Source organism: Pocillopora damicornis, chromosome 12 (genome assembly GCF_964200805.1).
Source record: "Pocillopora damicornis chromosome 12, jaPocDami1.2, whole genome shotgun sequence".
NCBI lineage: Eukaryota > Metazoa > Cnidaria > Anthozoa > Scleractinia > Pocilloporidae > Pocillopora > Pocillopora damicornis.
In genome coordinates this window covers 17,723,195-17,751,148 of record NC_142681.1, presented here as the reverse complement: position 1 = coordinate 17,751,148, position 27,954 = coordinate 17,723,195, and the positions used below count along the sequence as shown (strand labels likewise).

The window sequence follows — 27,954 nt, the reverse complement described above, 5'->3', positions numbered from 1 at the left end:
AAGCGTTAGATTATTATGTTTTAAGTCAGTTTTTCAGCAGAATCGAAGTGAGAAAGAAGTTATTTTGTTATCGTTTTTCTGTCTCTAAATCCGCTTACCTGGAGAATCTGCTAACCCGTAAAGTGAGACTGTTGTAACGACCCGCCACAGAAGTAAGTTTATATTGAAGTTTTTGAATTTAATTACAAGATAAAGACTTGATTTGCGTTTGTTCTAATTGCGAATTATAAATGTATTTCTTTTAGATCGAATAATTATTAAAGCTTGGCTTAATATTATACGGTTTGTGGTGGTCATTTGATCTAATCAGTTCCGAGTAAGGAAACAATGATTTCACGGGTGGTGTTCTCCTTCAGGCGATTAACTCGAAAAAGTGACAGGATGCCTCACTGTCCAACCCCTTCAACACGTGGGAGTTGAGGGTCTGAGTCGTAGGAAAGTCCCCTTTTTCACCAAGCGAGGATAACGCAACTCCTATTCAGTAAGTTCTATTTCTCGAAAAGATTATGATAACACAGCATCAATTTTGTCACACATTTTGCCTCAATAAACACCAATTATGCTAATATTTCTGTAATTTTTCCTGCCCCAAAAAACCTATGAGAGCAGAGAACAGAAAGCATAGAATGTAACACATCGTCCCTATTTCAGCGGTTAATTCTCGTCCCACGAGAAGAGAGAAAAAAGTAAACAGAAATCTGTCGGAAATAACAAGCAGCTTTTATTAAACACGCATTCTACAAGAATTGCATACATCATATTAAAAATGAATAAGTTAAATTGCCTTTCAAATTGTATTTCTTTTTCATGTCATCACGTGGTTACTTTCAGTTGGATCTTTCGAATTCTTTGACTGTAACAAGAAATGCAAATGTTATGTAACAATCTTTAAAGGTGATTTTCTCTTAAGATACACTTTCAGATATAAATAGTACTCTGAACCAAGGTTATTTGTAATTTTTATATCTCAATCTCGTTTCTGTTCTGGCCGATCTCAACCGTAAAGATATGAAAATTAAGGTAGAAATTGATTTTGTAACTGCGTAAACAACCCTAAGTGCATACTCAGTATGTGGGAACTGTAATACGTAGTCAAGCGTGATTCGCTAGTTGAGATGGTACGATGACGACACAAGAAGACTGACGGCTTAGAAATGTCATCCGCAACGTCACCTTTGTAAGCGGAGACTCTAGTTTCCCCTGATATATTGAAGCTAGTCCCCGTTGTAATAACTTGAGAAGAAAAGAAATTAAAGAAGAGTCGACCAAACCAACAACGAGTGTTAGAGAATTTACTTCTAACAATATCCAGCGGATAAGTCTTAAGAAAACGTACAGCACTATTCACCGTATTGGGATTTATTTAGTGGATAGCGTCATCCGACTTCGAACACGCTGGCCTGTATCATTCACTAATCAACAGGCATCAGGCCCTTAGTCTCGTCGCGGCTAGTGTCCCAACCAAATACAATAGTATCGTTGCGAGACAGGACTGATCACTGTAAGAGACTATCACATTTTGAGTGACGTTCTTTAGACTTCAGCGTACCTGTTTCCTGTTGGTGGCCCGCTGGACTGTGTCTTCGATACAACGGCCTGCTGTGACGCACGAAACTGAATGTCCAACTTAGAGAAAATGCCTCCTACAAACTACAAGACAGATAAAGATTGAGCTAACTTAATGGTTGTAAAATCTCTTACTGGTGTTTAGAATGAAATTGCCTGTCGAAGAGTACACTGCACCAAAAAAACAATGATAATCCCATCCAGGAGCTCATTACTTAATGATAGGCTCCTGTCCCATCGTGAAAGTCTTACTTCTTTTGGTTTTTGTTTGCTATCGCTTTTCTCTTGTGGCGTGTGAGCCCGCTGTCGAGCCAAATAGGAAACCAACTCTGTCATACGCTTTTGATCTTCTTCGCGCTGTGCATCCTGGTTCCAGCGAACGGAACGTTGTGAGTCCCACTTGTAACTTTTAAACGTACTGAAACTTAAATTAAAAGTAATCAATGAAATTGTCACGGAATCGCCAGTGAACTTTACAAGGACAATATTCCCATTTGAAGAACGAACCTACAAATCGACTTCAATAGTTTTGAGGAACAAGTCATTATTCATCCCCGGGAGGGGGAAAGGGGGGGGGGAAGGTCTTTGGACTCTGGAGTGATCACATGGGGGGGGGGGTTTGGATTTTGGAGGGATCACATGAGGGGGGTGGGGGTGCAGAAAATTCCATTTAGAGGGGGAGTCATAAGATATTACGTATTACATAGCCTTAGGGGTGGGGGATCAGGTAAAATTTATCATAACACAAACAAAATCCCCCCCCCCGCTTCCCCCAGGCTCTACATAATGACCATAACGCTTCTAAGGGGTTGTCATAATAGGGCTCGTGTCGCTAAGGTAATTTTCCAAATCAGTATTAACAGTCTCTTCTTCAAGAAGAACTTATACCCTTATTATTCCAGGGGCTCAGAGTAACAAATCTTACTTACTCTTTCCTGGACGCAGAGGTGACTTTTCTCGGAGGTCGTGGTTTCTCTCGAGATAAGACTAGGAAAAAAAATTAAATGGATAGCCTAAGTTAAATTTTAGATATAGTTTAAGGGAGGGAAAATAACATCGCAATAAATTTCTTTTCTGTGACAAAACGGGATTCCAGTCCATCGCAGGCAAACTCCTAGTTGATTCCAAAAATTACCTGAAAACGATCATTTAATAAGAGTATTTTTTCGTTGCTCTTCTCAAAAGTAAAATTTCAGTGATTGTTGAACAAATTCTCCTTGTCAGCACCTTAGGAAATGTATAAAGAACAATATGGAAAATGTACATACTGATATTAGGGTGATCACAGGGAAGACACGGGTCAGTGACTCACGTTTTTGCTCCAAATCATTGTCCTCTGACTCGGGTTGATCTTCGTCTTCTCCCAGGTCATAGTCGTCGTCCTTGTTCCCAGCTTGAAACTTCATTCTGCGCAGTGAGCTACGATGGACCAACCGACTTCGGCTTCGCCTTATTGAGGGTAGGTACTGTCAGGAGGAAGAAACAGCTTCGCGTTATTTCCAGAAACAAATGAGGGAGTACCATGATGGTATCCTGCAAACTCAGCTACTCCCCCTTCCTGCTACCCCCCCCCCCCTCCCTTCCCACTTTAACCCAGCACAGGGTATCCTGCCAAAGAGTCCCGCCCATTAACACCAATTCACCGAAACTCCCAACTAGAGATAAAGTAAACAGGGATTGCATGGGTTTTGCTTTCCTTTGCTTTCCTACGCTTTCCTACACTCTGCTCTTCACTCTAATTAGCTAGTGTGGTAACTTTTTCTTTATAACACCCGATTGGAATGCACTACACTAGTGCAAGTCTTCGCATTACTTCCAGAGTAATAAAATAAATTTTTTTCACCAACCGTAGGAAATTCTAAAACTTTTCGTTCACTTGGGTCTATCATGTCCGATAGGGCGCTCGTGCTGCTCTGTGGAACAAAACAAAAATAAACGATTCAAGCCTACAATAGTTCTTAAACAACATAACCCAATTGCTAAATGATTTGAAAAAGAAAAGCATTATTTTACCTCCAGGTCTCTGGTATTCATGTTCGCTAAAGCTAACTCCTCCACACCAAACACATTCAATTCGGAAGACCTGTCGATTCACGTGTTAAAAAGGTTTCAATGGGCTTTGTTAAGTATTCTTCTGCTGAACAGTTGAATGATGGACCAGAAATGAAAGATGTCTAAATGAAAACGATTTAGGAATTTTCAATCTTTCTTAAAGCGCTTTTCGATTGACTGTCGTCGGACCAAAACTAAAGTAAAGTGTAATCATGATGCCCAACAAGAAAAGAGGAAAATATATTTTGTTTCAGTAAGAAGTCAAACTAGAAACAAGCAAAATTACTGAAAGCGCGGGAGAACGCGGGTGACCAAGTTGCCATTGGCGCTTCAGTTTTGCATCTGATTGGTTCAGAGAGTGGCGTGAGGATTCTGGACCAATCACAGAGCGAAGCAAAGCAAATAACTTTCGACTCCCATTTGAAAATTTCTCTATTCGGTAAATTATCAGGAAGCCTTAATGTAATAAATTGTTGAGGTATACAAACACCAAGAGGTAACAAGGATAATTAAGGACTGTAGCATGAGGACGATTAACAAGAATTCCAAGAATCCTGGCCAAGGAATTTCACTGTGCAAGAAACACCTTGAATTAATTCCAATGATTTACCTAACGCCTATAAATCTAACATAGCGCGGTCGATGGCTGTAATCACCTCGCACTTGATAATCTGCGGAATGGTATACAGATAGCGTTCCTATGTGCAAACATATCTTCTATAACAGTTGGATTGTTGGTGATTGCTGGCTCCTCGTTAGAAGCTGAATTTTTATCGGAAGGTAGCTTTTCAGAGGCCTCAGCATCGGTTTCTTGCTCAGTGTTCTGTTCCTCTTCTGTTGACTTTCCTTTCTCCGGTTGGGATGATTTTCCTACAGAAAATAAGGAAGATATATGCGTACAAAAGCGAAGATAATAAATTTTAGAATTACTTGTTGAAAACAAAAAGATACACGGGCGCGAGACGAAGAAAAACTTCCGAGAACTCCACTAGGAACCGAACCTCGGGTCTTCAGTCGTAAATTAATCGATCAGTCTATCAAATAATTCAACAATCGATTAAATATCCATTGGCCACTTAGTAGAGAAAGCCTAAAGAAAACCTTAATTACTTTGAAAGACAAATTGAAAACTAATGAAATCTGAGAAGCTCAGTGTACCTTCAGTAAAACCCTTCAATTAATCTTGATTATGTAAATACCTTCGTCGTTATCGTTCTTTGCATTTCCTTCGCTGTTTTCTGCTTTTAAGTCGTCATCTTTCTTGTTATCGCTCGATTCAGCTGAGTTCTCCATGTTCTCCGCTGTGTTCGAAACTGGTTTATTTAACGTTGGTTTGTGATCACGGACACAGCAGCCCTGTTAAGTTAAAAATAACAGATGCATCGCAAACAGAGTCGACAAAGAGTACTGTTAGGCTGTGAGCGCTTAAATACTTCTTACTAACCGAGTTAGAGGTCCGTTCTGTATGTTACTGATTATAAGTCCGAGCGGAAAAACGAGAATCCATAGCTTACAGCACGGAACTAGAAAACAAGGTTAGTAACATATCTATTCCATCTCTGGGTTCAAATTGAGGGGGAGATTCCAATTCAAACGAAACTTCGAATTCAGACGGCTGCACAGTAAAATACGGCCCGCTAAATTGACCAATCCTAGCCCACTTACTAACTGAGAGATATATCAAAGGCTCATAAGTAAACTGAGAAAATACAGGGGTCTCGTGGATCATTAATTTCATACCCAGATCCCTCTCGCGAGCTCACTTTCGGTTTCGCACACAAGAGAGATCTGGGTAAGAAACTTGTGCATATAAGAGATACCACTCGAAAGCTATGCACAACTTAGATGCAATTCACTTACAATGCCTTCGAGGGATGGATCAAAATGCAATACGCGTTGCTGACAGCAGGGATATATTCCAACTATCTTGGTCGCTGCGCACTCCAAGTTTCCAAAATCTACAGTCATTGGGTGATAGCTGCAGTGACCCAGCTCTGAGCACTGGAAATAATTCCCGCAGCGGTGACAATAGAGGACATTCACTACACCCCATAATCTGTGTAGAAAACAATACAAATATGTTAGCGTGTGATAAACTGATAACTACGAAATATTTTGGTTAGCGCGCCGCACGAAAAGAAGAATTGTTCCGTGGGGCGCGCTAATCACAATTTTTATTGTTCTTCCTTATTTTTTCGGACACGTGCGACAGACGTCGCCGAAAAGGAGGGTCTGCTCGTAGTCTAAAATCAAAGGGAAGCTTACCTCCAGTAAACTTCTTTCCAAGATTTAACTTCATCTCTTAATCCAAGAAGGTAGTCATTCACATCCCAGGTAAAGTCCCTGTAGGAGACGAAGACACATAGCTACGATAGGCCTTCAATAGTTATTCTTTCTAGAAGAAATAGAGAGAACCCTCATATCCAACAAGCACGAGTGGAAGAATTTTTTCCATTAAAAACGCTCTAGAGACTTGAAAAACCTCAGTAGAAACTTGGCTGAGACTTTCTGATGTATTGTGTCCTTATTGGACGTTTCTAGCTAGTACATACGTGATCAGGAACAGTATGCACTGATCATTTGCAACTGGTATCAATATTGAAGCCAATTTGGCCCTGCGGGCCTTGTTGACTATATATCATCTCATGACCAACGCGCACTCGTGGAATAATTGTTTAATTTAAAATGCACAAAATCAGATAAATCTTCTCAAATTTACTTGGTAAGAACAACCGGTTGTAGTATGTACAAAAGCACTTCCGGTTTAACTCGTCTTCATGTGCGCGCACGGTGTAATGGCTCATAACCCATGATGACTAAGCCAATGAAAACTCTTGAATTTAACTTGTTAGTGGCGACGTTATCTATGTATCTGTCCTCCAATAGGTCATAACTAAGAACCGATCAAAATGCGCGCGTCATTCAGCTCATTTTATAAATGCTGTTTTACCGTGAATGGACGTAAGACACTCTTCCTCGATGATTCACCATCATTCTGTTAGGAACACATCGTAGTTTGCCTTGAGATTCTGCTGTCAGAAGTCTTCCACAAGCGATGCATCTGAAGTACGTTCATTGGAAAAGATATTCAAAATACAAAATGGAAGTGTGCTGAACAGGACAAACGCACGCAACATCTCAATGTAACATCTTGCAACAGTGTTGGATCGTGTTGTGAGATGCTGTGAAGGAGCTGGCCCAACGTGCGCAACATCTTACAATATCCAAAGCTTAATCCAAAACCATCCAACATGTTGCAACATGTTGCTGTAGGGTGGCCAAACGTGTGCCAAACGTGGCCAAAAGTGTGCAACAATGTTGAAAGATGTTGCATTGAAATGTTGCGTGCGTTTGGCCGGGCCTTTATTGCTAAGTGCGTAGCTTATGTCAAATCAAAAAAAATTCAGAAATACTTGGAAAACTTCAATTGTTCATAAATAGTTTGTGATGCTCATAAAAGGGCGGGGTTTAATTTAGCTTTTTTTACAATCAGAAATCAGAAGTATGAAAAGTGTGCCATGTTTCCTCAAAAGTTTGTTATAGGGTCCCTGTAAAACCGCATGACTGGCTGCTTTGGTACACGTTGCAAAAAATGCCAAACATTTCCTGTCCCTTACCTGAAAAGAGTACTGGCATTTGCGGATGAACTTGATTGGAGCCTTGGATCAAACAGTTCTTCGATTTTCTTGCAAAACAGTTTGCTGCAGTCAAAATAATAACAACATTACCAAGCACAAACGTATTGCTACGACTTTCCTCGGTAGGAAAAAAAAAACAACAAGTTGAAGCCACAGAATGTACAAAATGCCACGGACACTACTTCTATGGGTCTCCCTTTTGCACATAATTCTCAAGTGTGAGATTGCTTTGAAGTTGAAATTGAGGGTAAACTCTTTCGATCCTTCACTGTATGTTTCCATACACAGGTTTTATTGTCTTGCATTGATAGGAAATTTTTTTCCTACTTTTAAAGTTCAAGTTCACAGTTTTTTCTTTTCAAAAACTTGTCTACTCTGACAAACATGGCGTTATTTGGTTTTACAGTACGACCCCGCTGACTCAAACCATTGACCCGAACCTCGGTTAACCCGAGCGCTCGCTAACTCGAACCATTTTCTGTTTCTCTTAGGAGTTCGAGTTTGTGGGGTTCTACTGTAAAAACCAAATAACGCCATATCTGTCATATCTCTGTGAATACCCATATAAGGATCAAGTATAGAGGTGTTATTCACCAGCCGTTTCTTTCCACGGACACCTTTCTGTCAACTCTCGTGATGTGTAGAAAATGACATCTCACCTTTTAAATTTGTCCTTCCGATCCTTGATTGCTTCTAATTCATTATGGTTAAACAGCTTTGCTATTCTGAGAAAATAATATTAGCTTATAATTATATTATAATAATTATAATAATATTATAATAATATTTTTAATATGAGAAAATAATCCAGTTCAAAATACTCTATCAGTCTCTTAATAGATCTCTTGAAAGGCACGTAATAGAAAGAATAAAGAAAGATGTTGGTTTTTTTTCTCACAAATTCGAGTCCCTTGCCAGACACAGAACCTCAAACGTTTGGTCATCTACACCATGTATCACTAAAACACTACTTGTAGATATGTAAGACTTTTCAAATATTACAAAAGAACAGGATCATAGTATTGCCCACAAACTACACACACACACACAAACCACTGGTTCAGTTCTTTGTTTTCATCACATACCTAGTGACCAATTTGTCATTAATACAGTTCATATTACAGGGCGTGGCTACGATGGCTGACATATTCTGATGACAGTAGCGGATACATTCGGTTACCTATCATGATTGAAGACACAAAAAAATGAGAATATTGATTTTTTCAGCTGACAGATAGCATAAGAGGCCTTAAGTGCTGTTGTATACCGTAACTCCATGCGATTAAAATACTTTGTGCAAAGAACTCTCTTAGTAGCATGCCTCAAACTTAGAATCTGCATAAATTTAGTTATAGTAGTTTCATGTATAACTTTTGTGGTTATTCATTTATACAGCTTATTTAGTCATTTTTTTTTCGACAAAGTGTTGGCATCCTATCACCATGTGGAGTTGAGACTAACTTTCAAAAAAGCTTAAACTAACCTCTCTTCTCAAACAGACTAGTTTAATTGGTTTGGTAACATTTTAATAAATTGCACAATTTGTTAATAATATATGTTGAATGACTACAAACTAAGGCGAAGAAAAGACATGTACCATTAACTAAATATCCACTATTTGGGATGGCTACTGGCTGCAAAAATTGGCACAACCAAGTTTTGTAAATAAATGAAATTTGTGAATTATTTATTGCCAATGTTTATTCAGGCTGACCCAGTTCAGCTGCAAGCAGGTTTACACAGGGACCTGCATGACTGAGGGCCTGCCTGAAACAAGTCAATATTTACCAGTGCATCCATCTTTAAGAAGTCTGAAGATATCAAGATGGATATGACATTGTTTGGTTCTGTGGGTAAAAAAAAAAAAAGAAATAAAACATTTTCAGGTGAGACTTGTCAAACTATTCCTCAACTAATTAATGAGTAAGAAGAAGAAAGAAAATGGAAGAACTAAACTCATCAGTATCCAACAGGTTTTACACTTTCAATACTTACATATATCAGATACTGGTACATAAACCTGAGTCAAATATTATGAAATAAAAATTAAGAATACCATTTCACACTTAACATAAAATATGTTAGATAAAAAAAACTTTCTTTAATGATCACAGTTCACAGGTGACAATCACTTCAATCATAATTCACTCTGATTTGTTAGCATTATTCAACCCTTTAACTCCCAAGATGTAATAATTCATTCTCCCCTCTGGCTGCTCCATACTTCCTTGTAAATTTGTGCAAGAATTTGGTATTAGATCAAGATAACAACTTTTATCTGATAAGTTTGAGTATTCTCATTACCTGTTTACTAGATAATGTATGGGTATTATAGGGAGAAGTTACGTGTTAATCACTTCTGGGTTAATTTATAAAAAAAAGTTTGGGGGCTCACCAAGTTTGGGTTTCTTTTCCTCAGTCCTGGATTTGCTCTTATCTGGAAGCCGTCTTTTAACATACTTCATCAGCCAATCAAAGATCTGCACATCACAATGAACAGAAATGTCAACCTCCTCCCATCGTTGGGCTTCCACTGACAAATACTCAGCGAAATATCTCATCTCACTTATCAGCAAGTCCCTTGGGCATGTGAAGTCTTGTTTTACTGAAAAATAAATGTTTAAAATTAGTGATATTCATTAATAGATTAATAAAATCAATTAACCAAGCAGTCAACTGTTAATCTGTAAAATACAAAGTGTAACTCGTAAACCTCTGAGAGAGACCAACGTCTAATTTCTTCTCACAGTATCACCAATACATCAAACATTAAAGTAATGAGAAGAGGGTAATGATCACTAGCTTGAGAAGTTCTTGATCATTAAACATATTCTCCTTGTCATTATTAAAGGAAAGGTATTGACAGTAGTATGGAAAATAAGCGCAGAGATCAGGGTGTCAAGGGTTACGATGCGTACGACTTTAGATTTCATTAGAAGAGAAAACTTCTACTTACAGTTCTTACTTTCATCACACACATGGATAACCATGTTAGGCCTTTAAAAAGGAAATCAAAAGGAAAAAAAGTGTTTTATTTGCTGAATAGTGGCCTCAAAAATACATGAAACAAGGTGCTACATTTTATCCTAACTATTACAAGACACACCTTAACATTTGTCCCAAATTCTGCCATGGTAACGTGAAGAGTCACAGCTTAGCGTTACCGATGTACACTAAAAAAAAACTCTCCTAAATATTAGTTAACCACAACAAGACATTCACCCTTGTAATGACTCCAGATTTGAAGCTTGTGACAAGGCTGATCTTGAAGGTTGTCTGAGAACTGAATTCTAAACAATAAACAATACAGTTATCAGAATCACATAAATTGTAAAAAGAAAAAAGCAAAAGTTTCTCAAAATGCAGTCTGTCCTCAGTTGATAAGTTGGTACCTGCTTTGACAATGATTCTTCACCACTTTCTACATAGGAAGTTGCCTCTGATGTCCTGAAAGTAAGTAATTTTATCTCAATATTCAAGGTAAAACTCAAAGTAATATTTAATGACCTATCCAACTTGCTAGCGCTAGCCACTTTCTACAAAGGAAGTTACCTCTGATGTCCTAAAAGGAAGTAATTTTATCTCAATATTCAAGGTAAAAACCAAAAGTAATATTTCACAACCCATCCAATTTGCTAGTGGTGGTAAATGACATAGGTATGTACATATCAGATGTATTCAATTTGATTACCTTTTGTTAAGTCCTGGGTATTGTCCAAGTCACACAAATCATAACATGCAAAACAAAAAAGACAATGTAGATTAAGTCCACTCTTTTTCACCCTCTATGTTCATGATTAAATTTAAGAAAAATACACATCATGCAGTAAAATCTGGATTAGTCTTGATCATCTGGATTTTCAGTTATCCTGACTCACTCTCAATTATCCTGACTTGCTCTCTGTTTTCATGGATATTAATTAAAGACACATTTGAGATTTGTAAGAACTTTTCCCATTCAACAAGGCAGATTCACTGAACAATTTTGATGCTATTACATTTAATGCAGCTTCAAAAAATGATAGAATTACTGAGCTGCACACACTGTAGCAGCTTAATAAACAAACTGAGTAACATCCACATTTTAGGTTGTAAAACATTGGTGTTGTAAAATGTTTTTGTAAATTTTTTTAACAAATTTTGGCAATGATGCATGATGATTTGAGAATGTACTCTAACTTATTCTTGTATAATACTGATTAAATAATATCTATTCAGAGTAAGTTATTTTTGGCTCATTAATATTTATATTTTTTATTATCCAGACTCTCCCTTATCTGGTCTATTTGACCCAGTTCTTATGAGTCCTGGTTATCAAGGTTCAATTGCACATAAATTATTTTTATCAAATAATGTAGAACTGATCTGAAAACAAAAATTTGGAATTTAAAGGCAGTTAGATCCTAAAGGTATATATACCCATGTGCATTAAAACCTTTGAATAAATTGCAATAGATGGCACTGTTACATTTATAATTCTCCTGTTAAAGTGCACTTCATCTAAAAAAAAAAATGCTACAACTGACCAAGTAACAGTTGGTGGTGATTTTGCATGATTGGTCCCGAGGGTGGCTTACCCTTTAAATCCCAAGAGTGATTAGCATCTAATATCTCCTTACAGTAATACTGATGATTCATTCATTAACCCCTTCCTCCTAAGAGTGACTAGCATCTAATTTCTCCTTACAGTAATACTGATGATTCATTCATTAACCCTTTCCTCCTAAGAGTGATTAGCATCTAATATCTCCTTACAGTAATACTGCTGATTCATTCATTAACCCTTTCTCTCTAAGAGTGATTAGCATCTAATATCTCCTTACAGTAATACTGTTGATTCATTCATTAACCCTTTCTCTCTAAGAGTGATTAGCATCTAATTTCTCCTTACAGTAATACTGATGATTCATTCATTAACCCTTTCCTCCTAAGAGTGACTAGCATCTAATTTCTCCTTACAGTAATACTGATGATTCATTCATTAACCCTTTCCTCCTAAGAGTGACTAGCATCTAATTTCTCCTTACAGTAATACTGATGATTCATTCATTAACCCTTTCCTCCTAAGAGTGACTAGCATCTAATATCTCCTTACAGTAATACTGCTGATTCATTCATTAACCCTTTCTCTCTAAGAGTGATTAGCATCTAATTTCTCCTTACAGTAATACTGCTGATTCATTCATTAACCCTTTCCTCCTAAGAGTGACTAGCATCTAATTTCTCCTTACAGTAATACTGCTGATTCATTCATTAACCCTTTCTCTCTAAGAGTGATTAGCATCTAATATCTCCTTACAGTAATACTGCTGATTCATTCACTAACCCTTTCTCTCTAAGAGTGATTAGCATCTAATATCTCCTTACAGTAATACTGATGATTCATTCATTAACCCTTTCCTCCTAAGAGTGACTAGCATCTAATTTCTCCTTACAGTAATACTGATGATTCATTCATTAACCCTTTCCTCCTAAGAGTGACTAGCATCTAATTTCTCCTTACAGTAATACTGCTGATTCATTCATTAACCCTTTCCTCCTAAGAGTGACTAGCATCTAATATCTCCTTACAGTAATACTGCTGATTCATTCATTAACCCTTTCCTCCTAAGAGTGACTAGCATCTAATATCTCCTTACAGTAATACTGCTGATTCATTCATTAACCCTTTCCTCCTAAGAGTGACTAGCATCTAATATCTCCTTACAGTAATACTGCTCATTTATTCATTAACCCTTTCCTCCTAAGAGTGACTAGCATCTAATATCTCCTTACAGTAATACTGCTGATTCATTCATTAACCCTTTCCTCCTAAGAGTGACTAGCATCTAATATCTCCTTACAGTAATACTGCTGATTCATTCATTAACCCTTTCCTCCTAAGAGTGACTAGCATCTAATTTCTCCTTACAGTAATACTGATGATTCATTCATTAACCCTTTCCTCCTAAGAGTGACTAGCATCTAATTTCTCCTTACAGTAATACTGATGATTCATTCATTAACCCTTTCCTCCTAAGAGTGACTAGCATCTAATTTCTCCTTACAGTAATACTGATGATTCATTCATTAACCCTTTCCTCCTAAGAGTGACTAGCATCTAATATCTCCTTACAGTAATACTGCTGATTCATTCATTAACCCTTTCTCTCTAAGAGTGATTAGCATCTAATTTCTCCTTACAGTAATACTGATGATTCATTCATTAACCCTTTCCTACTAAGAGTGACTAGCATCTAATTTCTCCTTACAGTAATACTGCTGATTCATTCATTAACCCTTTCTCTCTAAGAGTGACTAGCATCTAATATCTCCTTACAGTAATACTGCTGATTCATTCATTAACCCTTTCTCTCTAAGAGTGATTAGCATCTAATATCTCCTTACAGTAATACTGCTGATTCATTCATTAACCCTTTCCTCCTAAGAGTGACTAGCATCTAATTTCTCCTTACAGTAATACTGATGATTCATTCATTAACCCTTTCCTCCTAAGAGTGACTAGCATCTAATTTCTCCCTACAGTAATACTGCTGATTCATTCATTAACCCTTTCCTCCTAAGAGTGACTAGCATCTAATATCTCCTTACAGTAATACTGCTGATTCATTCATTAACCCTTTCCTCCTAAGAGTGACTAGCATCTAATATCTCCTTACAGTAATACTGCTGATTCATTCATTACCCTTTCCTCCTAAGAGTGACTAGCATCTAATTTCTCCTTACAGTAATACTGCTGATTCATTCATTAACCCTTTCCTCCTAAGAGTGACTAGCATCTAATATCTCCTTACAGTAATACTGCTGATTCATTCATTAACCCTTTCCTCCTAAGAGTGACTAGCATCTAATATCTCCTTACAGTAATACTGCTGATTCATTCATTAACCCTTTCCTCCTAAGAGCGACTAGCATCTAATATCTCCTTACAGAATCAGACCTGAATCAAACATTAAGGTCATGAGAATAATTGAAATGATTGACAACTACAGAAGCACTTGACCGTTAAACAAATTCTCCTTTACAGCACCTTAAGAAATGTATAAAGAACAGTATGGAGAATATGCATACTGATGTTAGGGTGTAAAGGGTTAAGAAAATGAGGATAAAGGAAATGATTGCCATCAACTTCAGAAGCTTTAATTGTTAACCCTTTCACTCCCATAAGTGACCAAGAGAGAATTTCTCCTTACAAGATCAATACAATATCAACCAGATAAGTGATGAGAATAAAGAAAAATATCAATTAGGGAATACTTAGTTGATCTAATACTGAATTCGCAGAACTAACATTGTAAGAATTGTATGATTGACAGTAAGGAGAATTAAAAATTTGATCTGGGAGTTAAAGGGTTAAACTAATTCTCCTTGTCAGTGACAAAGCAAATGCATAAAGAGGAGTATGGAGAATATAGATACTAATCAATGTAAGGACATTAAGGGTTAAGTTTACAAGACAAATCAAAGTGAGCAAAGTGAAACAAAAACCTTTGAAATCCAAATTACGTACAAAATGTACTCAGAAAACTGAATATACCCTATATATACCTGCTTCCAGATTGGTTTGAAGTTGTTGACCTAGAGAGCTGTTGGTTTTAACTGAAGCTGATTGTGGGTCACTCCTTACTATATCCTTTGGCACAGTCTCATTCGTTAATTCTTTTTCATCAGCAAAATGCAAAACAGAGTTTAATAATTTGGAGAGGTGTCTGGAGTCTGAAGATGAATGCTGTGAAGTTGAGGTTTGCTGGATTTCTGCCCATCTTTTTGCACACTGAAAAAAGTGGCTCAATTTACCATTTGTATTATAACCCTTTGATTTCCAAGATCTGCAAGACCCAGTTGTTCAAAGGCCAAGGCTTCTTTATTTCTCTGTTCAAAAGCCTTTTAGGGAAAATTTTTCCTGTTCTTTATAGAACATCCAATGATCAAATTGCAGGCAAAAAGATTTGAACCAAATTTTCTTTTAAAGCTTTCAGACCTGAAATCAAATTTCACACTAACCCTGGTTTGTCTTAACCCAGCTTTGAACAACCAGGCCTGAATGTTAATTCTCCCCTCCAGCTGCTATACATTTCCTTGTAAACTGATTGCGAGAATTTTGCATTAGATCAAGTTAACAACCTCTAACACTTTAATTCCCAAGATCTGATTGTTAATTCTCCTCTTCAGCTGCTACACATTTCCTTGTAAATTAATTGTGAGAATTTTGTGTTAGATCAAGATAAAAACCTCTACCCGATAAGTCTGAGTAAGAAGAAAACAATGACAAAAACAATAGAGTACTCTTGGTACTAATGCTTTATTTTCGAATGGTGCAGGGCTGTATGGAAATCATTGTGAGAAGAGCAAAACTCAGAGAATGCTCAGGGATGAAATTTGAATCATCTGATCACAAGTAGCTTGTGATTAGAGCAGTAAAACAAACAAGTTTGTACTGAAGTGCAACAGCCAGTGAACCTTTGAAGGTGTAAAGCACCAATCAGATTTACAGATTTTGCTATCGACACAATTACCAGTTCATTAACTGTTGAGTCCATCTACGAAAGCTTTCGGAGCAACTTCAGAATACCCCGCAACTTATTTACATGTCATTGAATAAGAATAGCGTCTATTGTGTTATGCCTCGATCTTGTAAATGAGTTGCGGGGTATTCTGAAGTTTAGCCAAGCTTTCCCTCAAATCCATTTCTATCAAATTAATTAAAGGATCTAAGTAGATTTTGTAAAGGTTTCATTTCAATTAGCGCAATCAACACACGAATTATTATATTTACATTTATATTTACTATTCGGTCGAATACAAACCTGTTGTGCAGAGCTTCCAGGAATTAGCTTGGCTACTCCTTCCCAGTTTTTGTTTTCCGATTCCCTGAACTCAAGGGAACTCATCAAAGTCCTCAACATCAAATCTACCGCCAAATTCTGTGCCATTTTAAGGATACAAATCCAACAAAAAAGCTAGAGCGGTAAGAGGCGTTGCAGAAATGATTGGGAAAATATTACCACTTTCTAGTGCTCAAAACTACTCTTCCTTTGGACCATTCCATTGCTGACACACTAAATCATTGAAAAAGTATCGCATCGGCTTTTGATCACGATTAGAAGCAGAATTTTTGAAAGGTCACTTAGAGGGACGCCATCTTGTATCTAAGCAGCATAGTTAAGTACCCAACTCTCCTCGGTCTATGTTTTCCGTGTTGTGACGCGACCTGTAAAGGGAAGATCTCTTTCGCGGCCTCGATTTTGTTCTGTCAACCATGACTTCGATCAGACGATGTTTCCTGGCTGTGAGCATGAGAGCAGGCGGATCTTCTTACGTCCGCACTCGCGCTGCCTAGTTTAGTGGTCTCATCGGGAAAAATCATTTCTGATCTCAATTTTCACCCGAACAGAAACAAATATAATTGGTTTGACCTGCCAATGACCACAAATTCATCAGAATTAGTGTTTTTTGTATCATCCGTTTCCTTGAGTTTTTTCGTAGTCGTATTATTTGTAACAGGCAAAGAGAAAATGGTGGATATTAAGCTAAAGAAGTTTTCTGTCATTATCATCATCACTATTTTGTGATTGAAAAATCTGTCAGTTAGGGAAACTTTTCTAGAGCTCCGCTATCTCGTTGTTCAACGAACATGCATTTCACTAAAATGAGCGTTATGTCAATTTTACTGGAAAAATAATAAATCTTCTAAAAGTTTCAGTACAATTCACAGTTCGTTTTAAACTATTTACTTACCAATGCATGGCCTTAAATCAAACTGTACATAGGAAATTAATTCTCACAATATGATTGGCCATCTGTTCTAGGCTGCATGCCCAGATGTAACCTCATAAAACTTCTCTGCTGGAATCAAAATGAGGGGTCACATTTATCCAAGCCATTACTATGCAATGGTTCTCTGTAACATTTCTAGGCCACTCAAAACTCGAATCTCTTAACTAGACTTTTCCAGTCTTTTTTAATGTCAATATGGTGAAATTCATGAAGGTGAATTTGGTCTCATTTACAAGTACCATCAGTTCATTTAATTCAAGTGTAAACTTGCAATTTTGTGTAAAAATTGCAATGTTTCATCACGGAAAATCTACGACAAGAGATGGAAGTGAAGAAAGACGGACGGTTACAAAATTTCGTTTACGAAGAAGACTGACAAATGTAAACTTTCCATTTCTTTTAATAAGTAAGAGGATTCTTTTAAAGGGCGCAGAGCAGTTCATTAACACTTATACCTTATTGCCAAAAGCAGTTATTAACCCCTTAACAAGTACTGACAAAATTATTTGCCATGATAATCAACGCTCTTTTCAAAAATCATGATGTATTACACGATTATGTGCGTGCAAAACCTTTGATATTGTTTACGCCTTTGGGTAAACAAGTTGAAGGCGCACGCGTTATAAATGTTTGCGTTGCTTTAATACGCGGGCTGAACATGAACGTGAACGTGATTTATTATGGTTAGCTTTAGTCGTCATTACTGTAAGAGGTGTCGTGATTTAAATATAGGATAAAAAGGAGTTGTTAAGTACCAACGTTACTTGTAATGTTACAATAAATTAATTTCATATGCACTTACAACGATGCCTAGAATATTCCTTTCTCTCAAATGAATCTTTTCTGTAATTTTGTTCTCAAATGGATTGCAGATGTTTCAGTGGAAGTTTTCCATCAGAGTCAAAGAGATTTTACATGTAATTGAACTAATGAAACCTAAAAAAAATGGCAACATTTCATTCTCCTTGCTTGTAAAATCGTGAAGTTTTGATCTGAAAAATACTCCCTCAGGGTGTGATTTTGCCGCTGTTGAAAATTTGTTCCTCCCGTCATGAATAATAAATGCAGATAAAGCTATCCAGGATAATAAAACTGAGAAGAATATGTACCAAAAAAATTTTTTTTTCTCTCTTACTCATTTTTAGGACATCTTACGGAAAACTAGTCTATTTTTAACGCGCATCTTTCGAGTTCCCATGACAAACAAACTACCACATACTAATAACTAACTGCAAATTATTTGGCCCATAAGTGTTTCTCCGCTCTTTTCGCCAAAATCGTAATTTAACGAACAAAGGACCTAATGTAAATTGATGGGAATGATACCAGCTGGTTTTGCTTCATTTATAACTACGCTAGAATCACCTTTTGTAGTTGATGTATCATCCCACGCCTTATACCGTTTTAAAATTAGAAAACCACTGGCAGTCGGGAACAGTTTCACTTGGTCTTAGTTGTCGCGGTGGGGAAATCTTCTTTCAAATCAATCTTTCGACGTTAAGATGAAAGGTATGTAAAAATTTTTGAGTTTTTCCCTCAAATGTAGAAATACAGTTTATTTCCGCCAGTCAAAATTTAAAACGATGGCCTCAGGAAAAAGCAACTTCATTCTCAAACGGATATTTGTTTTCAAGGCTTTTCACTGACTCAAAAGGCAGATGTTACATTACAGTAACGGCCAAATTTTGGCCTTTTAGCTGTTTTCCGGTTCTTATCGAACATGTTTTATATCTTTATTTTCTTCAATTTAAAAATTCGGAAGCAATCAATTTTATCTTCGATTAATAGACGCCAACCTCAGATTTAAACTGCATGTTTTAGTGTAGATTGGCTTTTTTTTGGAAACTGTTCCTTGCTAGGTATGTTCCTCCTCTAAAAAACGCGTCACTTAAAAAAAAAAAAAGATAAAAAAAAAACATGATGTTTCAAAGTTTGTTCTCGATACTTTTCGCCGTGAATATTATTTGTGTGTCTTGTCAAGATTACAGTTTCGACATGATTCTGTGGTAAGGGTTAGGAAAAAAAAAAAAAAGAAAAAAGAAAAAAAAATTTCGGATACATTTGAACGTGATATTTTTAAAATTTGTTTAGCAACATATTATTAAGTATAAATTCTGCCGACGATTTCTTGCTGGGAAAGGTATTACCAGTGAGAGTGAACAAAAATTTTACGTCTGAAAATAGGTTTCCCCATGGGGCTGACAGAGCTGTCGTAGGTTCTAGACACAGCCTGCTTCTTCTCTTAGTTTGGTCGACTACAAACAAAAAATTCCGAAGAAAGCCGACAGAGGAGAGAAGCTCGTAAAAGCTCACGGAGGTTGGGGAAATTTGACTGTCTAAAGTCAGGTTTTAAATAATCGGAGAGGGGATATTCCTACACATATTAAGAGTTGCCCTCAATATACAAACTTTCTAAATGGTTTTTTAAGATTAAAAGCAGACAAACAATATTAACTGAACCAAAAACACGCACGATAACGTATGAGAAATTAATTGTTCATAACTAATTGCTCAGAGGATAAGCAAGAACTTTTTTTTTATTATTTTGTTACTTATGCCAGCCACCTTTTGCTTTGTCGACACGTTTTTACGTTTTGCGTATCTGTGCCCTTTTGATAAAACTGTACCATACTGGAGGTTTTCTTCGTCAATCATTTTTGCTCCAATTTGCCACATGACAACTAACACGCCGGAAACAGTGACGGCAACGGATTCATCAGATTTCTAAAGCTTCAATTTCTCAACTTAAATGAGAAAAATCTAACTCCTGCTGCTCTGAACACTTAATGTATTCATTAATCAGGTCTTCTTATGTTTGCCTGTCAAATAGATTTAACTCACCAATGGCTGAAAAAAATGAAGCAAAACACAGACAAAATTAAGACAGTAATTATGACATTAACAATATTAATTTTCATATTAAAAAATTATTGCGTGTCACCATTAGACCCTGATTGCTGAGTCTCTCATTTCCATCGGATTAGTGTTTTATTAAACCCTATATGATAGCAGCAATGTGGAAAAGAAATAAATTGGAAAAAAAGAATGAATATTTCATGGCCAGCGTTATGATTGCGTATTCTTTTCGCCGCCCTCTCCCAGCTTGATATCACCGTCTTTTGTTCACCCTCTTTTGTGATCGTCACCACAAAATTAAACTTATATCTTACGCGATGATCGACTCACCTCTTTCTGTGTTTGCATCTTTCTTTTAGTTCTGGTGCTTATCCAAGCCACACATCTATTATGTTCAGTTCTGATACTGGTTTCTTCAGCTCCAGTCGAGAATGAAATTCACGTTAGAGGCACTGATTTGGAAGAAGAGAAAGAAGAACACCTTCCTCCGATAATTCCTCCGGAGTTTGAACTAAAAGAAAGAGAGTTTCCAGAAAGAGAAGAGGAGAACGAGGAAGAAAAAGAGAATGAAAACACGGTACGGGAAGAATTTGAACACTTCCGTGACGAGGAGAGTTTGAAGAACTTTTTAAAGAGGCTGAAAAGGGAGCTTGCGTTGGAAAAGACTGCAAGGGAAGAAAACGAAGAAGGGGAAGAGCTCAGTAATGAGGGGCTTCTGGAAAGGGAACTTCCTGAAGAAATAGAAGAAATACCAAAAGAAAAAGGTGCACGGGAAATGAAAGAGGAAGATGGGTTGGAAATGTTTTATCGGAATTTGAAGAGAGACCTTGAAGAGAAACCGGCGAGAGATTTGCCTGATGAGGAAATGGAGCATGAATCCCCTGAGGAAGAAGAAGAAATGTCAGAAAGAGAACTTGATGAAGAACTCGAGGAGAACTCTAAACGGGAGTTAGAAGCAGAAGAGTTGGAGGAAACTGTGGCTGAGGAACGTGAAGATAAGCGGGAATTGGCTGAGGATGAGAGATCGAGGGAGGAACTCGAAGAAAACGAGGAAGAATCAGCCTTGAAAAGGAAAAGAGGAAAAGAGGACATGGCTACAGAATGGGAAATTCCTGAATCTGAGGAACGCTTTGGTCATGACAAGCGATCCAAACATCCTCCAAAGCACATGCGCGAACGAGAAGCCGAGAGGGAGCGAGAGCGTTTCGATGACCACGGACACAAGGAACGTGAACGTGAGGAGTTCAGAGAAAGACAACGAGAACGGGCCCTTAGTAATGGCGGAAAATTACACGAGAGGGAAATGGAGGAGCACAAACAGCGTCAAGAAATTGGTCCTCATGGTGTCAGGCGAGAAGAAAGAGAAAGGTTCCGATTTCGAGCTCGTGGAGAATAGGATTATGGGCATTATTGCAGAGAATGTGGAAACATGTCTCTCTTCTGTCATCAGATCTTTAATATCCTTTTTGTAGTGGAACAGTTAAACAGCGATATAGAATTCATACGGTGTAAAGGAAGGGTTAGCCGGTTGGATGCTTTAATAAAGGACATGAGAAACATTCATTCGTACCTGTATTAAGCGACACCATATAAAGCGGTCACCCCGTATTAAGCGATCGGTTGTCAAAGTCCTGAATTTTTTCCCCTTATTCACTGTAATTTTCACCTCTACTAAGCGGTCGCCTCTATCAAACGGTCGCGGTCACCCTTTACTAAGTCACAACGGCCTGTACTAATTGTCTTCCATCAGCATTAAACGGTCACTGAAAGCTTACCCAGTCAAATTTAACTAAGAATAATCTTTCAAGCAGTTTTTAATCCATGTTTCTCTCTCTTTCCCAAAATCAAAGTAAGTGGTATTTTTAGTGAGATTCAGTACATTCACTGGTCAATCAATAATGATTGTAGGACCGAGTGGAGTCCAATTCGGTCTGTAATCATACGAGTTAATAATTAACAAATCGAACTCCCGCTTCGCCGTCGTCAGAGTTCCATTTAATCATAACCATTTCAATTTCCGAAAAAACAAATACACCTAGAAAAAATATTCTCATTGGAGACCATGTGTTTAGTTAAAAATTTCCCCATTTTGAAAAATTCTCCAGTTTTTCTTTGGATAAGTGGTTGTTGCTATGGTTATTTTGATCACTTCTAAGTGGACTTAGTGTGATTGGCTGCTTCAACTGTCCGATTACAAGGTATCCAATTATAGCCAACTGTCCGATTACAACTGTACAAAATGATTAATGAAAAATGAAGCTGCGAATGCACCAATAATATTTGAGGAATTTGTAATGGCTATGATTATGCCATAAAGTGGCGTTGTTTATCGTTGTTTATAATACCCCTAATCTGTGGAACCCTTATTGAGCGGTCATCACGCCATTTCTCGTGGGTGACCGCTTTATAAAGGCTCGACTGTAGCTTTTCCTTTGTCCCCGAAATTTTTTTTAACAGATCACACAGTCCGTTTGGTCAATCTTCTGCATTTGGAAGTAATCTTAGTAGAGTTTGTTAAATTGCATGACCTCATTTATGGTAATTGGTAAACTTGCGACCTGATTGGCTTTGAATAAGTGACTGTTACTTCCCTATAAAAGCCCCTTTGATTCAACGTGCACTATGGGATTGGTCCAGAAAATTCGCACCACTCTTTCTCAACCAATCAGATTCAAAACTACCACTAATCGCGACCTCGTCACTCGCATTTTCCCGCGCTTTACAAAGTTTGTTTGTTTTTAAATCAAGTTCTCATTGGCTCCTCTTGATCTCTTGATATATTCCTTCCTATGACTGGCTATTGCGCTTACTATGATTTTGATTTTATGAAACTCAGTCGAAAAGCGTTTCGTTTTGGATACTATCGACCTTGATGGTTGACATAGGGGATCTATTCTTACTCGCGAAAAATATCCAGGCAAATAGAAAGAACTTTCATCATAACGAGTTTTAATTACACCCGCCTCTTATTTTAAGCTCGGTATTTTAGAATTATTGTCTTTTTTTCTGTTTCGTGAAACTAGTGATTGAATGTGTTATGATTATAGATAGCCGATTTCACCCTGAGGGACAAATTATTTGTTATTAATTATATGTAGACTGTTTGCTCTTCAAACAATTGTATTATTGGGTGTTTCGTCCATTTTGGAAATCTGACTAAGTGATTCCATCCTCTTCCTCAAAACAATGTGGGAGTTAAAGTACACAAAAAACCTCGGGGCAATTTTTAGCTTGAAAAGTTACAAAGACAGAGACGAATATAGCTTCAGACCTTGTTGAGACTAAATATGAAAAAACCTACGTCATTTCATACCACTCATTGCCCAAAAGTTTTAAATTTATAATTCAGTTGAAACAGAAAAAAAAAGGAAAAAAAAAACGACACCGAAAGAAATATCATGCTTTTTAAAGCTTTTTCACATGTTTATTCTTTAACACTCACTTGGTAATGAGAAATCATTCGAGTTACATTAGAATGCTCTACGACTGAATAATAAGTTTTGGCTATAGTGCCGAGATTTACTTTTATTCTTCTGAATCTCCTCCAGGTACTGCAAAATGAAAAAGAGAGAATTAAAGTCAGATAAATTTTGACAAAATCTCCCTCAAATGTTAAAGAAACCTAACACTGGGATTATGACTCACTGATTTATTCAACCCGCTGTCTATAAGCTCTAGAACTAGGACCAATAAACCAATCGATGTCTGTTTCTCAAAACAATTTTATCGTGGTTGGACGCTTACATATTCTATTGACCTCTACAGCTTCATCAGAGTTTCCCCCCTTGTAAGCTATTTGGATGGCCCAAGGATAATCATCCAAATCTTAAGGTCGCCTTCCAATGGCTAAATACAAAAGTTAACAAAACAAGGTATTTCATTCACTAAGACGAAGGTCTAACGCTCGAAAATTCAGCTTTGAAACTCTTTACGATGGCTAGTTTACATTATCAACTCAGCTAATAATACTAAATTACGCAGCTATACTCTCCCACTGACGCAACACCACAGTTTCTTTTGAAACTTACCCCCTTTAAGTATTTCAATGGTCTAACGGCGCCAGCGATATATATTTCTGCTACTAAAGATACCGAGCTAAACTTTTCGTAATCATTCATAGGGCTAGAATAAGGTCTCAAATATTCAGAACGGGGCGCCAAATCATATTTAAGACAATAATGAAGGCCCCACATCATATCAAGGATAATGGCCCCAAATATCCATAACAAGGCCCCAAAACATTCTTGAGGAAAGAATAACGGTCTTAAATCATTTTCTAGACTAGAATAAGGGCTCCAAATATCCTTATACTCACTGTTAAACTTGTAGACGAAGTTGTGCCAAGCTTTACCGACCATGTTGTTATAGCAACCAGCAGGATTGGATCCATACTGGTCATAAGATAGGTCTGCTTCCTCTCCTCCCCAGCATTCTCCATAATACTGGATTCCAAAATACTCTTGGCCTGTTGAAATGAAGAGCATTTTATTTGATTGAGTGTCGAAGGTAACGCAGGAATACTTTGGATTGGTTCGGTTTTGTGATAGGATTAGACAACTCGCGCCACTCAAGCGGATGCAAAATTGAGATCAGTCATGGGACCTGAGCAAACGCGTTTTCCTTCGACATGAGGTAATGGTGTCAAAGTCTATGGTGTTGCCCGGAGATGTAGTTGCCAAAAATAAATGTATGGTTTCAGAGACTCAGAGGACTTACTTAGTTGAAAAAGTAAACCGAGTCGAGTTTTAAAATTGCCTTTTTTGCGCTCTTTGTGCCGGTGACAGTATAAACAATTCCCACTCACGCTTATTCATAGCTTCATCCGCACATTTCTGTACTGTCTTCGACAAGTCTGACCAATCAATAGTCCCACGGAAGTTCTTCAGCAGTTCAGGCATAGCACGTGGGTGAAATTTGTCTCTGAAACATCCAACAGGGCTGAACGTAATCCCTAAGTAAAAATTGAATATTGTTGTGATGTGAATGGTCCGCAATCAAGTACATGCACAAGGAAGGGTAAAAAAGTGGCGAATGAATGAAAGAAGGACGGAGGCAATGAAAGGATAAAGGAATGACTGAATGATTAACTATTGACTGATAAAGGAATGACTGAATGATTAACTATTGACTGAGAGATTGAACGAAGTTAGTGACTTAGTGACTGAGTGACGGAATAACTGAATTAAAACATAAGGGAATAAATGAATGAATGGATGAATGAATTAGTAAATTAATGGAAAAAAATAAGGGAATGAATGAATGAGTAAATTAATGGGCATATGAATTTGTAAATAAATGAATAAAAAAAATGAGAGAGTGAATTACAAATCAATGACTGAGTGAATTACTTGAAGAACAAATGAATGGGTGTATGAAGAAATGAATGAATAAATCAGGGAATGAAAGAAAGAAAGAAAGAAAAAAGAATGAATAAAATATGAATGAATGAATGGATGAATGAGAGAATGAAAGAAAGGATAAAATAAATAACAAATGAATAAATGTATGAATAGCCGGCTAACTAGAATTCGAAAGATGACTGCTACAATGATGATGAATTTTCTATCACTTACTCTCAGGGACAGGTTCGATTTCTTCTGTTGGCTCAACTGTTGCAACTGGTTCTGAAAGGCAAAAAAGAAAAGCATTCTTAGACATGTGACCACCTGAAATAGTTTTCTTTTTCTTAAAACATGTTTTTGGCCAAAGTTGTAGGGATTAGTTCGACTGGTCTTTTCTATGGATCAGACAAACAAACGAATGCCAAGCAAGAAACAAACATTTTGTACGAGGTTTGGAAAGAAAGAAATCTTCCAAAAGAAATCAAGGTTCCCACTTACCGTATTTCCTTGAGTAAGCGTCTTCGATTTAATAAGCGCCCTCCCATGAACAATCGCTCACCCGCTCGGCCATAATATCAAACAAGTGCCCCCTCGGGTAGGTTCCCCCTCCCCCCTTACTCCCCCACTTTCTTAAATAGTCAGGGATACAATGAAAATCTGTTTCTACTGCCACTTTATTTATAACTTTCGAAAAAGATTCGAATGCAAAGGAATCAGAACAGGTTAATAATTTCTTTATAAGCGCCCTCCTCCCTGTAAGCGCCCTTCATTTAGCCGAAATTTTAAATAAGCACCCGCACACTTTTTCGAGGAAATACGGTATTTAAACACCCTGCGAAACATAACACAATACGGGAAGGGATGGAAAAAGCTCGTGGCCGAGATGCACTTTGGATAGAGCGCATTTTGACTGAGTGTCGTAATACCAGAGCCAAAGTAATTACAATCGCTAATCAGAGGAGGGGAATATACCTTGAAGAGCCCACGTGATCTCAAACTAATAGTGATTATTCGTCTTAGTTTTGCATATGATTGGTTGAGAGAGTGACGCGAGTTTTTCTGGACCAATCACGGAGCGAAGTAAAGCAAAACCTTAAGCAATTCCAAACTAATCTCGACACTCAATTAAAAATTGCGCAAATGAAAAAAAACAACAACAACAACAACAAAGATTCATGAAATTAGGAGCTTGTGAAAGCCTTCAGAGATATTCATATGAAAGCATTTGGCGATTGGCTTTTTAAAAAACTAATCACAAATCGTTTTTATTAAAGGAGTAAACGATTCAACAGCAGGAAAGATGAAAAGACAAAGGTCACAATTTAGGCATCTTAGGTAATTTGGCCTAAATATTTCAAGCTTATCATTCGCAAAGTTTGTTCTTCTTGTACATTCTGGACTGTTTTTGTTCCTTTTTGGGCCTCTCCTTTCCTTTGTGGTGTTCGTCTAACTTAGTAAATGATTTTTTCAAGGATTCATTTTATTCATAGGTAGTTCTAATTAACGATGAAAACTTAAAACATCGTGACTTATCGTTCCGCAATTGCGTCATTTTACTACATAAGGGACGCGCAAAATATTCTACGGTATTACACTGTAGAACAGGGCAAAATATGAGCGGAAAGCAGAGCAACAAAATGGCCGCGCTAAATGCTCCAGAATGTGATTACTTTTCTCTCATTTTTTATTAAGTTTTGCTTTTTAAAGAACAAAATTTTTATGTACTACATATTTTTTTGGTCATGACTTAATGATAATAACATAGTAATATAGAATGATACCACGCAATTCGCAAAATATCCGCCCGTGTCATACATTCAACCATCGAATAAGGTGTGTGTATTTCAGTGCAAAATCTGTAAGTAGCAACAAAGAAAATAAAGTACAGGAGATGAAAAGGAGTGGAAAGGAGAGTAAGACATAGAAACGAGATTTTTGAACTTTTACATTGGAAAAACGGGTGGCTAGGATAAAGCTGAGAAACATATAATACACTTGGTATTTTCGAACATGAAATAAATTGATTTGGAAAGAAAGAGAGAAAGATGTGGAACGACAAGAAATGAGCTGGAATTGTTGTATCGAGAGACACATGAATTTCAAAACATGGCCCACAGAGAATTTGATATATTCTAGCTCGCGAGATATTGTAAAAAAAAGTCTTACCGTCTCCGTCAAAAAGGAGCGCTCGACAGGATATCAAAGGCACCAGGAAAACAAGGGCCAAATTTTTCATCTTTTCGAATCTTCTCAGCTCGCACCCCCAAACTACAGCGACTAAAAACTTCTGAAGTGGTTTTATGCGAGATACTCAGAGCAAATCTTTTATAAGCGCTTTTCAGCGTGGGAAAACAGCATTGATGAAATTGATAGTTGATATCGAGACTGTAAATATTTTACTAGGAAATAGACCGGCTTTTTGCGCTCTTGAATTTGTCTATGAACGTACCTTGACAGAATTCCTGGTTCAATTTCTTCGTTGTTAAATTTGCATTCTCAGAACATAGATATCAAGCACGTTTTAATCTGCATGATACGAAAAATCTGAACCGAGTTGCGAAGGCAGTTTAATCAAAATATTAAGAGGAAAAAATTATTTTAGATCATAGCAAGGTTGAATTTCATGTTTAATGAGTTTCCGTTTACGTAATTGATGTAAGCTTACTTAAAACCCTAATAGCCAGTTTGTCAATTAAGTTGGATCAAATATCTAACGCATTTGG

General features: G+C 37.2%; 3 protein-coding genes across 3 annotated transcripts; 1 reads left to right on the top strand and 2 right to left on the bottom strand.

Moving 5' to 3' along the window:
* Positions 1-701: 701 nt before the first annotated feature.
* LOC113673729 (SANT and BTB domain regulator of class switch recombination) lies at positions 702-16,420 on the bottom strand. The gene is made up of 23 exons (XM_089188926.1): positions 16,064-16,420; positions 14,805-15,030; positions 10,948-10,960; positions 10,649-10,703; positions 10,479-10,546; positions 10,213-10,253; positions 9,652-9,861; positions 9,045-9,103; positions 8,342-8,436; positions 7,916-7,981; positions 7,236-7,319; positions 6,569-6,679; positions 5,884-5,961; positions 5,479-5,674; positions 4,818-4,974; positions 4,275-4,488; positions 3,580-3,649; positions 3,414-3,479; positions 2,879-3,032; positions 2,496-2,553; positions 1,819-1,990; positions 1,550-1,650; positions 702-853 (listed from the first exon to the last, which is right to left on the bottom strand). Exons 1-23 carry the CDS (start codon positions 16,187-16,189, stop codon positions 814-816), a joined length of 2,460 nt encoding a protein of 819 aa, XP_089045052.1. The 5' UTR covers positions 16,190-16,420; the 3' UTR covers positions 702-813.
* A 1,950-nt stretch (positions 16,421-18,370) lies between these two features.
* Positions 18,371-21,448, top strand: LOC113673739 (uncharacterized). The gene is made up of 2 exons (XM_027190167.2): positions 18,371-18,542; positions 20,249-21,448. The coding sequence occupies exons 1-2, from the start codon at positions 18,536-18,538 to the stop codon at positions 21,283-21,285; spliced, it is 1,044 nt and encodes a 347-aa protein (XP_027045968.2). The 5' UTR covers positions 18,371-18,535; the 3' UTR covers positions 21,286-21,448.
* A 1,843-nt stretch (positions 21,449-23,291) lies between these two features.
* On the bottom strand, positions 23,292-27,808 carry LOC113673710 (uncharacterized). The gene is made up of 5 exons (XM_027190137.2): positions 27,398-27,808; positions 25,463-25,513; positions 24,694-24,840; positions 24,205-24,354; positions 23,292-23,440 (listed from the first exon to the last, which is right to left on the bottom strand). Exons 1-5 carry the CDS (start codon positions 27,465-27,467, stop codon positions 23,415-23,417), a joined length of 444 nt encoding a protein of 147 aa, XP_027045938.2. The 5' UTR covers positions 27,468-27,808; the 3' UTR covers positions 23,292-23,414.
* Between the last annotated feature and the right edge of the window lie 146 nt (positions 27,809-27,954).